At 41.5% G+C, this 15158-nt stretch overlaps 1 protein-coding gene across 1 annotated transcript in view; it reads right to left on the reverse strand.

The window, feature by feature from the left end:
* Nucleotides 1–7741: 7741 nt before the first annotated feature.
* LOC121297237 (A disintegrin and metalloproteinase with thrombospondin motifs 2-like) overlaps nt 7742–15158 on the reverse strand; it is a 369444-nt gene continuing 362027 nt past the window's right edge. Inside the window, exons 20-22 of the mRNA XM_041223406.1 lie at nt 14326–14455; nt 13925–14017; nt 7742–9018 (exon numbers count right to left, since the gene is read on the reverse strand). Of these exons, the coding sequence (XP_041079340.1) occupies nt 8576–9018; nt 13925–14017; nt 14326–14455 (666 nt within the window). The 3' untranslated portion in view covers nt 7742–8575. The remainder of the gene's footprint in view (nt 9019–13924; nt 14018–14325; nt 14456–15158) is intronic.

Below are 15158 nucleotides of genomic sequence, written 5' to 3' on the forward strand. Positions count from 1 at the left end.
CCGAGGTAATTCATCACTCTGACTACTTGCAGCCACAATGAGGATAGCGTCTATGCACTTTGAAAACATACGGGGAGTTAGGGAGAGGCCGAACGGCAGCAAAGAAAACTCATACTCTTTGCCCTGAAAGGCAAAGTGGAGCTATTTCCTGTGCTGTGGACGAATGGGAAAGTGAAAATATGTGTCCTGTAAGTCCACAGTGGTGAACCAGTCGCGGTTGAGGCTGGGGTGGAGCTAGCAGTGGCGGTTGTCTAGGGAGGAAACCCTGGAACCGCCTTCTAGGTTGTTGCTGCGTGGGCTGGCTACGGCCACTTCCACCATGCAGAGAGAGGGTCCTGCCTCTCGTCTGAGATGAGGCCTGTAGGCGATGCTTAAGGTCACCTGGCAGGGCTGTGGTAACTGGCACCGTCCGGGTGACTGTTCGCGTCTGTGTAGAGTGCGGCTCGACCTGACCCGTGCCGGAGCAGGGGGAGGGAGCAACGCGGCTACTTGTCTCAACGCCTCGCGTTCCGTAAGAGACCGCTGAAGGATCTCCTTCACTGCCGGGCCAAAGCTGTGGCCTGGTGATATGGGCAGGTCCAACAGCGCAACCTTATCAGCATCAGGCACCCGTGCCTGCGACAGCCACAGCTGTCTGCGCGCGACCATTAGGCCGGTCAGACTCCGGCCCAGGATCTGACCCTGCAGGCCAGAGATCTGGAGCAACGTGTTTGATAGGAATTGCAACTTTGTGGCCACCGGTTATGGGAGCGGGGCATCACGCAAAATCCCATCCAAGTATGCAGTCAGCATACTGGATGTGTTTGCTAAGCAGGTACTTTGGGCTCCTGCCACATAAGCTCTCCGGGCATGTGTCTCCTTAACCCTGCACTGCAGGTTTGGGTACACAGGGTCCTTGGGCAAACCTCCCACTGGCGGAGCCTTAACCAAGACTGCGATGGTGGAGTCCACAGGAGGAAACCCAGCCAGGTCCAGCTTCTCTGCACCCTTCCGCGAGGCCAGAGAAGAACCATGTCTCAATTGCGCTGGCGCTGTGGCTGGGTGGTTCCAAGAGGTTCCAAGTGGTTCCAAAATCGGGGAAAGCTGGGAAGGACTGAGCTCGGGGAGCAACGTCATGTTGTCGAAAGATGGAACAGCATGGCTGTCTGTGCTGTCCAGGGGACCTGCTGGTATGCTGCCGCGCACCCCATAAGCACAGACACGGACCCTGCTAGTGGCGGCGTGCTAGTAACTGAAGCAGCCTCAGAACTTGGGGCCGTATCAGCCTAGAATTCGGGCTCAGCCTCGACCTCCAAATCCGAAGGGAAAGCAGACTCACCTCATGATGCAGTGACAGAGAGCGCATCCTTGTCCAAACAGTGTGCCTGGTCGATCTGCTCACCCTGATCTCCCACGGAGAGGTCAGGGGGCAATACAGAGACTGCGACCGACACAGGGGGTGGGAGGGACGCCAAACAGGGGCCCATGGCCAGAGCCGGTGGGGCCTGCCTCTCCAAAAACTCCATGATCCGACAGATCTGGGCTTTCATGTTCATGATGTCCCGCGCCTGCCGGGACTTCTTCATCCGTCTAGCTGAAGGGGATGGGGAGCGGCTGCAGGTAGATACGGCCGCCAAAGCACAGGGGATCTCCCCTAAGGGGCTCTGTGATGGCATCGGGAGGCAATGCTGGGAGAGGCCCGCAGTGGGGGACGAAGAACGCCCCTGTGCAACTCTCTTCAGGCAACACACGAACACACGGGGCTGAAAGGAAGGATCCTTTCAGGGCTGAGGTGGCGTGATCGGGGCCTAGGCACCGAGCACACATGCTGTGCCTGTCCTTCTGCAGGATTTTGGTCCCACAGACCTCACAGACATGGAAGCCAGCCCTGCCCATTATAGCGTGGGGTAGAACCACGTGCGCACTCAAGCACCTAAGCACTGAGTGTCGTGTATCACCGAGTCTAAGGAGCACCGAGTACTGCGTGCAATAATAGTTACCGTGCGCACCGCTTGTACCAGGTACCACGTGCACTGAGCACCACGTGTACCGTGCAGCACTGGTGTAATATGCACCGCGTGCAACAAGCACCACGTGCCGTGCAGCACCAGGTATGATGTGCACTGTGTGCAATGAGCACTGCTTGTACCAAGCACCGCGTGCACAGGGCTACCGCTTGCACCGAGTACTGTGCAACACCGATGAGCTAGCCTGTATCGGTACAGCGAGACAATGGGCACCGTGCGTATTGTGGTACCGAAGTAGCATGGCGGTATTAAAAAACACCAGGGCAGCTAGGCAAGGTGCTTCAAAATCAAACTCTCTCTGGCCCCTAGTGGTTCTTCTTGTACTGTAGTTGTAGGCGACTGATTTGGAAGCAGCCAGTACTTGATTTTGCACGACAGCAAAGCATACACAAGCCTTCTTTCCATCCATGTATCGAGCGAGTTTATAATTTACTCAGTAAAATTGCTACAAAAATAGCAGCGACTTAAGGAGAGAAAAAACAGTTTTCCAACTAATGCAGATTATACCGAGTAAAGGGGGTTTCTCTGTGACGTTTAATGTCGTCATAGCCTAATTTCCATGTCTCGCAAAGTTTTACTCGCATTAAATATATTCCCTAGACAATTTTCCATTATTTATCTTTTTACTCGCTTGCTAGTCTACCAAGTAAACAAGCACATTTTTGTCAGTCCCTATTCCTATTCTAAAGTCTCTGTGCAATTTGTAAAAATACCTTTGTTTCTTGCTGCGATTGAAAATCCCCTTCATGAATGCTTCTGTTTGGAAGGCTCCTTTTGCTGTTGCTCTGCCGGCTGTCACCACCATTAAAATGATTAAACAGAGACTGTGGCGGCACAGACTGGCCGTGCTGCAGTTGTAATTAGAATTGTAATTGAACCCAGGCTTGTTACACACATGCTGTAATTGACCCATAGGGTCCATTAAATTGGTTTAATTTAATTTTGAACCAGACTTAAAACAATTCCTCAAATGAAAAGAAAAAAAATCCTGGAAAAATGGAGCATCTTGAGTATACACTCAAATAACTCAAGAAAGAGAACATTATGTTTACACCACTGGATTTACTAATGGCCTAAATTTGTTACAAAAAGTACAATGTCAATTCCTTTACATCGTCATAAATAAAATAACTACTAAAAAAACAGCCTTCTACTTATGTTCTTAACTTGTTAATGTTTATCTTTTAACATTTTCTTCAATAAAAACTACTCATTTTTAGTAAAAAAAATAATAAAATAAAATAAATAAATACCAATGAATGGGTAGAAAAGCTGAACTAAAACATGTAAAGAAATCGCAGGGTTATTGAAACCACCTCAGGGTTCTCTACCACCCTCCTGGACCCCGTACTCACTTTCGTGATCAACCTGACTTCCTCCTCTCCTCTCCTCTCTCCCCTCTTCCTCCACCCCTGTTAGTCTATTAGGTGACTTCAACATCCACCTCTCTAATCCCAACCACTCTGCTGGATTTCTTCCCACCTTCTGCCTCTCCTCATCCCCCCCATTTCACACAGCGGGCCGTCAACTGGACCTCTTCTTCACCAGGGACTGCTTGCCTCCACCCTCTCTGTCATTCTTCTCTGAAATGTGATACTTTACAATGTGATATTTTGTAATGTGATGCTTTGTAACAACTGTAAGTCACCCTGGATACAGGTGTCTGCTGAGAAATAAACCAACACAGATGGGGATTGCAGGGTAACACTTTAAAATAAGTGTCTGTAATTCCAATGTAACTAACACATGATTTCCTATTGATTTCAAAAGTCACAAGCATGACTTCACAACATTTTTCTTAATAGACATGAAATAATCATGAGCAGGCACTTATTTTAAAGTGTTACTGATTGCAATAACCACAGACAGTACATGACACAGTATCCATGATTTTATAATCTGAAATGTTAGCGAGAAATTGACTTTTGCAGAAAATAAAGGTTTGCTGACCTAAAGGGGTTTAACAGTAGAGTTTTGAGCAAAATACGGGAGAAAATTTGTCCCAGGAGTTGTCTGAGAGAAGTGTCCAAAACACAGAAGAGTCCTGGCAAATAAACGAGAGTTGACAGGTCAGAGTGGAAGTGTGTCCCCACAGATGAAACTACAGGGCAGGGATAAGCTCTGCTAAGCCGAATGCACAAAATGAAAATGATCATATCATTCTTAAAAACTGCAAAAATGTTTGGAAATAGGAAACTTTTTAGTATGTAGCTTATTGTATACTTCCCAGACACTTTATTAGGATCAGGTGCAGTATTTTTTTTTTTAGATAACAAATGAGAAAATAGCATAGGGGTGTTGTCCAGGCAAAATATTATTTATGTACAGGGGTGCCGGAACTAGGGGTGCTGGGAGTGTGGCAGCACCCCCTGGCTTTGCATGGCTTCCATCATATATAGGGGTTACAGTTTTGTTCAGTGGCTTTCAGCACTCCCACTTTAAAAATTGTTCCAGTGCCACTGTGTTGCATACAAGCAGACCGAAAAAATACCAAAGCATGGAAAACTTACCTTTCATTTCAGCTCAATCCAGCCTGACGCTACAGGTATTCTTCTGGTCATACTGCAAGTCTTTCAGCCCTTGCCTTGCCTTGCAATTCAGTTCAAATCGATTCAATTCAACAATCTTAGAGGCCAATTCATTGCACGTTCGACACCTGTGTGAGTGTCCCTGCTTAATTAAAACACTTACTAATGAGAACAACGAGTCTGGTGTTTTATTTTGACTTTTTTTTTTAGTGAAAAGATACATTTGTAATTGTATTATATTTATGCAGTGTTGCATCTCAAAGAACGCTTTGTATAAATGCTGTAAAATATTTCAAACAAAAACAACACCAGACTTAACTCAGGTTAACAACACAATGGACAGCAGGACAGCTCACACAGGTGTTGAGCACGAGAGTGGTGACTATAGTAAGCTGCGATGATGGGATGAATAGCAGAAACAAGGGCTGGAAAACCAGCACAATGGGCCGGGAAGAACACGTTCCATTAACTCTTTCTATTCAACCTTTCATGGTTTCAGTCTTACCTGCGTGGCTTTAGTGTTTCACACTTGTGTTCTTTGTACCTGTAATGTACTTGTTTGTTTTATCACATAATGTGATATAAAGAAAACCTCAGACACCTGTTTTGCAAAATACCACAGAAACTTGAACTTTAATAAATATTAAAAATAAAGTTCTAATTCATATGTACAGGTAATGTACAGATACATCCTATTCATTGCCGCTACACTAAAGTGCTTGTTAAAGTGTTTAAGGCAATAATTAGGCCAACTAAGCAAACACCTGTTGCAGTTGACTAAAGATAAGCTAGTAGACGGAAGCTTGGTGCCCATTTGGAGTTTCAGGTGTGGAAAGTGGTCCCTAATTACTTTGAATTACAGTTTAACAAAACACCTTCTGCGGTTTCTTTTGGCTTGCCTCTCTGAGCTGCCGCAGAGCTTGAAGATGACATCCATAGCGACATATCTGTGGGAGCATTCCTGCTGCTTCAGAAACCTGCTACAACTCAAAGCCATTCTAATATACACCTGCAATGAACAGCCATCTCTTTGTTGAAATCTATTGTGTGCTAAGGTTAAGATTCTCTTTCACATAAGGGCACAGCTGGTTGAATTATTTATTTATTTTTTTAAATCACAGTGGAACACCACTCATCCAAACCTCAATTAATCTGGGAGCATTTTCAGTGTCAATGGCTCCATGAGCTTTTACCCACTCACTCTAATGCAAGATAGCACAGTCCTAACCTAAGCACCACCAGCCTGCCATTCAGAGACTAGTAAAGCTATGCTTCATCTAGCCACCTGCTGCTTCATATAGTCCAGTCTGCAAGCCACTTGTTACAGGGTGTGAAAAGCCCAGTGGAAACCAGATCTGCCCTACAGGACAGCAGATTAGTAAGACGGCATGACAGAGAATGCTTAGGTGGATTTTAAAGTAATTATAGATAGCAAAATCATTTCATAACTCTTACCTGTTCTGTACTTCTATTAGCTAAATAGGTCTGAAAATTACAGTTTTAAATTTTGGAAGAAACATATCCCTCCAGGTGCAATGGGTAAGCAAGTGCAACACTAAATGAATGCATTACTTGCAAACAGATTTCTTTAACCAAGTGTAGTACCAGATTTAAAAAAAAAAAACAACCAAAAAAAGCATATCTACATTGCGGAGGACATTGGGCCGAATGGCTTTCTGTTTTGTGGCAATCCGACTAATGATTTTTTATACTTTTTATAAGAACCTGATTTGAAGACACATCCTCAATCTACAGTACATATAGAAAGTCTACATCCTTTTTCAAAATATTCATCTTTTGATGCCTTATAGCCCGGAATTAAAATGCATTAAAATAGTTTTTTTTTTAATTTATCTACACATCCTACCCCACAAAAAAATATTCTAGAAATCTGTAGAAAATTAATTAAAAATTAAAACCAATCACCTTCAAAATCACACAACAAGTTAAGCAGCCTCCACATGTGTTAAATTGCAGTGATTTACATGATTTCAGGATAAATTCAGCAGTTTCTGCAGGTTCCGTCTGCTGGGTAGTGCATTTCGAAGCAAAGACTCAACCATGAGCACCAAGGCGCTTTCAAAAGAACTCAAGGACAAAGTTGTTGAAATGCACAGATCAGGGGATGGGTATAAAACAATATCAAAGGACTTGAATATCCCTTGCAGCACAGTCAAGACGATTATTAAGAAGTGGAAGGTGTATGGCACCACAAAGACCCTGCCTAGATCAGAGTGTCCCTCTCTGACCAAGGAGGAGACTGATCAGAGAGGCTACCAAGAGGCCAATGGCAACTTTGCAAGAGCTACATGCTTTTATGGCCAAGACTGGTCAAAGTGTGCATGTGACAACAATATTTCAAGCACTCCACAAATCTGGCCTGTATGGTAGGGTGGAAAGAAGGAAGCCATTACTCAAGAAAGCCCACCTTGAATCCTGTTTGGAGTATGCAAAAAAAAACACTCAGGAGATTCTGTAGACATGTGGCAAAAAGTTTTGTGGTCTGACAAAACTAAAATGGAACTTTTTGGCCTAAATGCAAAGCTTTATGTTTGGTGCAAACCCGACACAGTGCATCACCCAAAGAACACCATCCCTACTGTGGAGCATGGTGGTGTAATGGGGATGTTTCTCATCAGCAGGGACTGGGGCACTTGTCAGGATAGAAGTGAAAATGAATGGAGCAAATACAGAAAAGTCCTTGAGAAAAACCTGTTGCCCTTTGCAAGAAAGCTGAAACTGGGACAGAAGTTCACCTTTTAGCATGACAACCACCCAGAGCACACAGCCAAAGCTACACTGGAGTGGCTAAGAAACAAAAATGTATATGTCCTTGAATGGCCCAGTCAGAGCCCTGACCTAAATCCAATCGAAAATTTGTGGCATGACTTGAAGATTGCTGTCCATCAACGCTCCCCAAGGAACTTGACAAAGCTTGAACAGTTTCGTAAAGAAGAATGGTAGGATATTGCCAAATCTAGGTGTGCAAAGTTGGTAGAGACCTATCCCAACAGACTCACAGCTGTAATTGCTGCTAAAGGTGCTTCCACCAAGTATTAAATCAGGTGGGTGGAGACTCCAATTATGATCTTTCAGTTTTGTATTTTTAATATATAATTTCTTTCTCAATAATTTTTTTCCCCCTTAAAAGTGGAGTATGGTGTGTAGATAAGTGAAAAAAAATTCTCATTTAAGTACATGAAACTCTGAGGCACTGACACAACAAAATGTGAAAAAGTTCAAAGGTGTGTAGGCTTTCTATAGGCACTGTATAAGCTGTAACTTATATAGTGTTGGTGGGTTATGCACAACACATTTTACACACTAGAAATGTAAAACAGGCACTTGGATAATTTAATTTGTCCAGTAAATCAGGAATGCTACTGAAGCAAATACTGTATTTGAATATTATTGTAAAAAACAACCACGTTCATGTGCCCAATAAGTTTCTGTTTTCTTTGGTCATTTAGTGGGTTACCCACTTCATTTGAGTCTGGGGGTGTTTCACTATTATAACACAGTGTTGCACTGTGCATTATGGGGTTCTTTTCATTAAAGTTGAAAACATATTCTAAGATTCATTTGAATTGTTTAGGATTATTCAAATGCAAAAAAAAATCAAGCACAAGAAACTCCAGGGACTAAAACTAAACGTTTGCATTTCATTGTAAGAATCTCACTTTGTTGGTTTGGGTCAATAAGATGCAGTCTGGATGAAGAAGATTGCACATGTAGTGTACCACAAGTATAAAATAAAACAATAAATTGTATATTAAAATGCAAAATAACTTTTTATAAAATCTTTGCCAATGGGTATCATTTAAAGTGACTTAGTCATTTAAACAAATTGTGCAAATATAATTTTTTTTTTTTTTTTTAGCAAATTGGGGTGATAGAAACATCTGTATGATTCTTTTGTTCCAGTATCTGACATAGCACCAATACAGGTCTCTTAGGTATCAATTACAATGTATGATAAAATGATTCTATCTCTATAAGAGAAATGCACATTGTCCTTCAACACCTGGTTTGTCTTTAGATTTAAATCTTTAAAGCTCCATCCTTTCGTTTCTCAGCTATAAGTTGCTGGATCCTTTGGTTCTTAGTTTTTTCCACAAACAGCCTTTTTCTGGGTATACCATTGTGCTGTGGGACCTCATTGTCCACTCTGTGAAGTTTATTGGGCACATCGATGGAGTTGGTTTCCCTACTGTCCTCAGTTCCATTTTGGCTGCTAGGTGTAGTGGTTGTATGCATGGCACTGGCTGGCTCAGTGGTAGGCCACATTGTGATCGGGTCTGGGAAGGTGACAGTAGGGGGTTGGTGCTCCTCTACGTTGTTGCTTTTGTTTGAGAAGGAATGCGAGGTGTTGTTGATCTCGTTGCAGGACTTGCAACACAGCTGCTGGTAGCCTGGAATTGAGCAGTACCGCGCCAGGGCTTCCATGCGGCAAAACACAGACTTGTCACCTTGGCAACGGTGCCCTGAAAAATATGGAATTATGTTAGCTTCAGAGTGGCATAGAAAATGGTAACAAATCAGTGGATTTGCTTACATGCAGTCTTAAATACAGCATGCACCATGAAAGTATGGTGTAGCGCCCACTAGTGGTATGACAATAGAATGCAAGACACAATTTAGGTGCTGAAAGTCCAAGCCAAAGCTGTATTTCACAAGTAAAAGCATACAAAACATCGGCCTAAGACAAATGTGCGCTGTGTGCATGCAAACACAACATTTTGCAGTGTTGTTAATGTCACCTGACTTCAGTAGAAATCTCGCTCATTGAGAAACCAACACACACCTTGAATGATTTCAGTTTATAATAAAGCAGACCTCAAACATTAGAAAGAGAAAGAGAGAGAAAGCAGAACACTTTCACCTAAGGTGCACGGACACAATATTTGTATTTTACTATCAAATGTACCATATAATATTACGTGTACAAAAAAAAGCGGATGAATGTATTGAGTTGAATGTGGCTAAACTACGGAGATTCATGATTAAAAAAAAAAAAAAACTCTTGTTTAATATAAAAACCCAGTGCTACTGAAACAGCACATTTGTGCAAGTTTTAAAACAGTACCCCTTCTGGTCAGTTGGGAGGGCTGCTGATTTACTGCTTTAAGCTTCTAAGGCTACGTACACACACACTGCGGTTTTCTTGACAACCATATTTACAAACAGCACTGGCTGTGGTTGTTTGTTTTACACACACACACACACCTTTCATTACTGAAGTGAGTACACTCCCTGTTTAACCAAACCACTGAACTCGGGCCATCATTACACGCTGATCGTGACGTTCTGCAGTACCATGTTGGTAGATCAAAACATTTGGGCGATCTTCTGACCAGAAGGCTGGTGGAAATGATTTGAGTGGTTGAAAATGTACACCTCTAAGGAGCCGTATATGCGTTTCTGTCATTTACTGAGACATTTCCTGGAGTGCCAAAAGACACACAAGAAGTTCAGTATTTGGCTTTTCGGGGTACAAATTGTCCCATATTATTTTATTGAAGTTGCAAAAACCATTTTTTTCTTACAACAAAATATCATACAACTGTACTTTGATTAAATGAAAAAAAAGTATTATATGATAAATGTCTGATAAACAAGGACATCAATAGTTGGGCATAAATCCACTGAGCACCAACTGTGGTTGTGCGGTTGTAATACAAACACACAGTTAGTGTGCATTAACTAACCAAACTGAATTAATAACTGTTAATAACTGTACCTGATCTTTGATCTGAAAATGATTAACTGTGCGTGTATACAAACCGTGTTAAGAGCAAAAAGGTGAACTCGCAACCGCATTTAGCCTGTGTGTGTGTGCGTAGCCTGTGCATCATATCATGACACTTTTATTGCAGGTTTCACAAAGTGACCAACTGATAGTTTAAGGATGTGAACACATATACAACAAAATAAAACCTAGCTCCCTTTCAGAGCCCTAACCTAAACACTAAGAGATGTCTGTCCTCTCACAGGACAGACAAGAAGCTAAGCTTTCTGCCACACTTAATCACCAGCTAAATGTTTAAAGCACACGTACAAAACTATTAAGCTGCTAGCTGTGATCTAAGTCCTTTGCAGACCATCAGACTATTGCCCAACCGGTTGCTTTTGTGCCTCCCCAAGTTACCCACACCTGAGATAGTAATTCAGGGCAGGTGTGGGAGTCCAGGTACCTGGCTCTCTCTAGTTTGGCTCAGTAATGAGTTTGTGTTTCCATTCCATGCTTCCTGTGTTCAGATGTTCCACAGTTAAATACAGGCTTGCTAATGACAGTAGGTGTGTACAGTGCCTGTTAGATAGTAAATCATAGGATATGTAACAGAGGACATATGCAATTGAGTACTGTTGCTTTAAATCCTGACCCTTTGAATGAGTCATGTACTCATTTCTAATAAAGAAAACTGGAGGTAGGCTGGCTGGCTGGAGGTAGGCTATACGTATTGTCATTTCACTCTTAATTGAATATCGCTTACCTTTTTGCTGTAATGTTTCCTGTTCCAGGAAAAATAAATCATTCTTTTAAAATACTGATGACTGCACAATGAAACACTAGCAACCATTAGAAAAGTTTACTACAGTATTCTTACAGTTTTGTAAATGTTTCCCCCATGCTGATACTGTACCATAGTTAATAGTGGTTTGCCATGTCTTTTGTAATATTCTGTAATACCTTTGCTTTATTACTTTGCTTTTACTATGGTAAACTGTTTTTTTTACATTCCACGCGTGAGACGAGTACTGTATTCATTTGGCAGGAAATTGTAGTCAATTGCATTGTGGGGGGTTGTATTTATTTATTTATTTATTTTGACAGGTGCTTGTACACATAGATCTACTACTGCTGGCATGGAAAGTAAACAAAAAAAACAAAAAACAGGTACAGCCACCTGCATTATTAAAGGGCTGTTTAATAAAGGACCTAAATGTCAGTCATTATGCAATTGCAAACACTTAGAAGCAGTAAACTAAACGGAGACAGCAAAAGGCCATTGCACACTTTATCCATTTCTTTATCCAAAAGACAGAGACAATAATTAATCTACATTTCCTCTTGCACCTTACACACCAAGTCCATAATTACTGTGTGACAGTGATGTGATCATTTGAGAATCTAATTCATTTTGCTTTGAAATGATTGTGTATTAAAAATGACAGTGACCAATGATATTCATGGTAGGAGAAACCTGACATTCATGCAATACGGCTGCAAGGCACAACATCAAATTGGAAAAAACTCATATTGGCTGCATACGAGCATAAATAATATAACGATCAATTATGAACCAATATGAACATGATTTGGGACAGTATAGGTGATAGTAACAAGAAGTATTCTGTATGCTGTTCAATGCCGATCTGCAGATGGGAATTAGCTTAAGACAATGTGTTTTGAAAAAGCACCTCAACTGAATCACTGATGTCTTGAGATGAACGCGGAAGCTTTCAGCATCCAATCTGAGTTGAAAATTATTTAAGTGTAAAAAGGATATTGCTTGCACAGGGAAATGTCCCAGATGTTAATTTAAAGGAAAGTTGCCTATCCCACTCATCACACGGTTAAAATGTATAGTTTTGTAACACATTGCACATCAGAGACATGTCTTTAAAAGCAGAACTCAGGGAGATCATTTCATTTTCTACAACATTTTAAATAGATTTTATTTGCAGTATGGTAAAGACAAAACCTAAACAATGCGATGCACGCTTCCCAAATTTCTTTTGTATGAAAAAAATAAAATAATCGAAAGTTACAAGTTCACAGTCACTTTGGTAAAACACTTCATTGGTTTGAAACCTATAAATAAATGTCATAATAAATATTTACAAAACATTAATAAAATTATCCCTGATAACATAAAGTGCATATAATGTAATGCACACTGCCCACTGACCCTCATAATGCCTTTCATTGCAGCTGTTATGGCATTGGGATCTTTAATGCCACTAAACAGGGAAATTCTTGTTTAAAACAAAAGAAGATAACAGTCATAAGAATGGTTAGTACAGTCAACACCAACGCTATTTACAGCATTTCAGTGCAAGTCCTTCTTGCCAGTTTCATTATTGAACTTGGAATACCTTCTACATATTCACAACAACAATATGTGATCACATTATAATGACATGCTTGAAGTGCTTAGAGAGGTTTATCTTTTCAACCCTGTAAACTGACAGATATATTCAAGTGTTTTCAAAGCTGGCATAACTCAGTAGCAGTTATCAGTTTTGGTAAATAGTGATTTGTGTTTATTGAGTATATATGTATGTGTGTGTGTGCGTGTGCGTGTGTGTGTGTGTGTGTGTGTGTGTGTGTGTGTGTGTGTAGTAGTACTAGTAGTATACGCTTTCAGTTCTGGTAGTAAATGCCTGTACATTCAGTCTTGGATAAGGCATTTTTGTAATGCAAATAAACATGCTTGAAGGTATAAGAAACTGCACGAGGTATTCAATTGTAACCATGATTTGACTGGTATGTCTGGCAGATACAAAACAAACACATACATATACACACACACACACACACACACATATATATAAAACGACACATGCATATGACAAGATGAAAAATTCTTCAATGGAGAACACAATGTAACCCTTGGCTTTAATGCCATAAGTGCCTTCAGATATTTATGGCACTAATTAACAGACACCCCCCCCCCCCCCCCCCCCCCCCCCCCCCCCCCCCCCCCCCCCGATTAGTCCATATTCATGTACAATTAATAACACTCACACACATTGAAAACATTAATATTATATGTTCAACAACAGCCAAAATGGTTATATTCACCACAGCTTATTGTATGAAGTTTGCAAGCACAAATAAGCTGCATCAATTAAGGTTAGTATTAACAGTCAAGAAAGAGTGGAAACGAAAGGAAATGAGGGAGACCCTGCCATACTGCGAACTACCCAACTTCAGACATGATTGTTGAACTAGTCTTTCTTTTCTTTTTTTTGCACCAAATAAATGAGTAAATTAGCACTTAGAAGATGTCATTATTGTGATGCGATCACATTCACAATAAAATTGCCTCTGGCTTCAGCACTGAGGGATATCGACCAGTTAAGAGTTTGTTTCCATGGTAACCGAGCACAGGCAGGCAGAAGACAACACCCAATCGGAGGCCTGCAACGGCATGGAGCTCCCGCTTGAAACAGCCAATTGAAACTCTTTGGCCTTCGTAATGACCTGCGCAACAACACACCTCCAGAGAGAAAGAGAGCCTTGGCACCTTGAGCCAGGCAACAACAAATCAACCCTCTGTGCAGCTCAGCTCATTAGAGAGAAGGACAGAGAGAAACAGAGGGTCCATGTCAGAAACGGCATGCATTTAAGGCCAAGGTCAGAGTTATAAAGTGGTCGTTTACTTGAAGAAATCTTCTGGATGGGGAATTCAGAATCTGGTCTGGAGAGCCACTGGATCAAGAAGTTTCCTTTTTTGCTTTGGTCTGAAGTGTTTTCTGAAAAACAACAAACAATAATTTACAGTAAATAGCTTGTGCTTGTTACCGTGTATGCAGTAATAGTTTCTAAAAACGAGAAATCTCACCATTTTCTTTGTTTTAATAAATCAATGCTGCCCAGTAAGACCTGGCATTTTAAAGGGGTTACATCAATTTAGAAATTGCACAAACAAAAGAAGTCTTAGATTTCTGTCATCATCTAATACGTATAATAAGGAGAACCAGGTAACTATAAGCTACAAGCCAGTGCTCGTTCACATTGTGGTTGAACTGGGTTGATCAGATGCTCAGACAGAGTGACTCACTGGGGCAGGGAGGCAGCCTGCAGACTCTGCCGCTCTCTGGCTTGGCTTCCGCACACAGTCCGATGATGTTGTCCCTGGTACGACACAGCACCTGCCTCTCCTGATTGCCATTGCCACAGGTCACCGAGCACTGGGGACACCAACAACAAAGACACAGGCATTTCCAATGAACCAGTGCCACAACACATCATCTCAAGCCATTCAAGTGGCTTTGATGGGGGCTGTAGAAATGACGATCTGTGTGGCAAGGCAACAAACCCCCACTCACACCAACAGTTTTAGTACCACCTACTAAAAGAAACTGAACAAATTCAATGACAAACCTTTCGACTCACTGTCTCTAAATGTCTTCAAAATGCTTGTCATTGAATTTTTTAACTGTCTCTTAGTATTTCCAAATTCAGAACTTACTGAGTGTATTTAAAGTTATGGAAGATCACCTCAGAGCAGGACATGGCTAACTCTAATTGTAGCTGCAGCTATGAGAAAAGTGACATCATAATGTGCCATAATGTACCTATATGTACAGTATATCTATGCACATTACTGCATTTTACCCAGCACATTATCCTCCAAATACTGTCAGAACGACTAACAGCATGTCATCTTAAGTTGTAGGCAGGTAATTGCACCAAAATGGGTGTACTTTTCAAAACCCTCTCGTGACCTCACCTTAGCCTCTTAAAGTGATTGTAGCTAGCTAAATAATTTAATAAATCCTAACTTTTGTGAACTTCCATTTATTTAATGGGTCTCAGAATTTGAAACACACAAGTTACAGTAAACATGGATATTTGTAGCTTGTAGAAATGACGATCTGTGTGGCAAGGCAA

Source organism: Polyodon spathula, chromosome 22, assembly GCF_017654505.1.
Source record: "Polyodon spathula isolate WHYD16114869_AA chromosome 22, ASM1765450v1, whole genome shotgun sequence".
NCBI classification, from domain to species: domain Eukaryota; kingdom Metazoa; phylum Chordata; class Actinopteri; order Acipenseriformes; family Polyodontidae; genus Polyodon; species Polyodon spathula.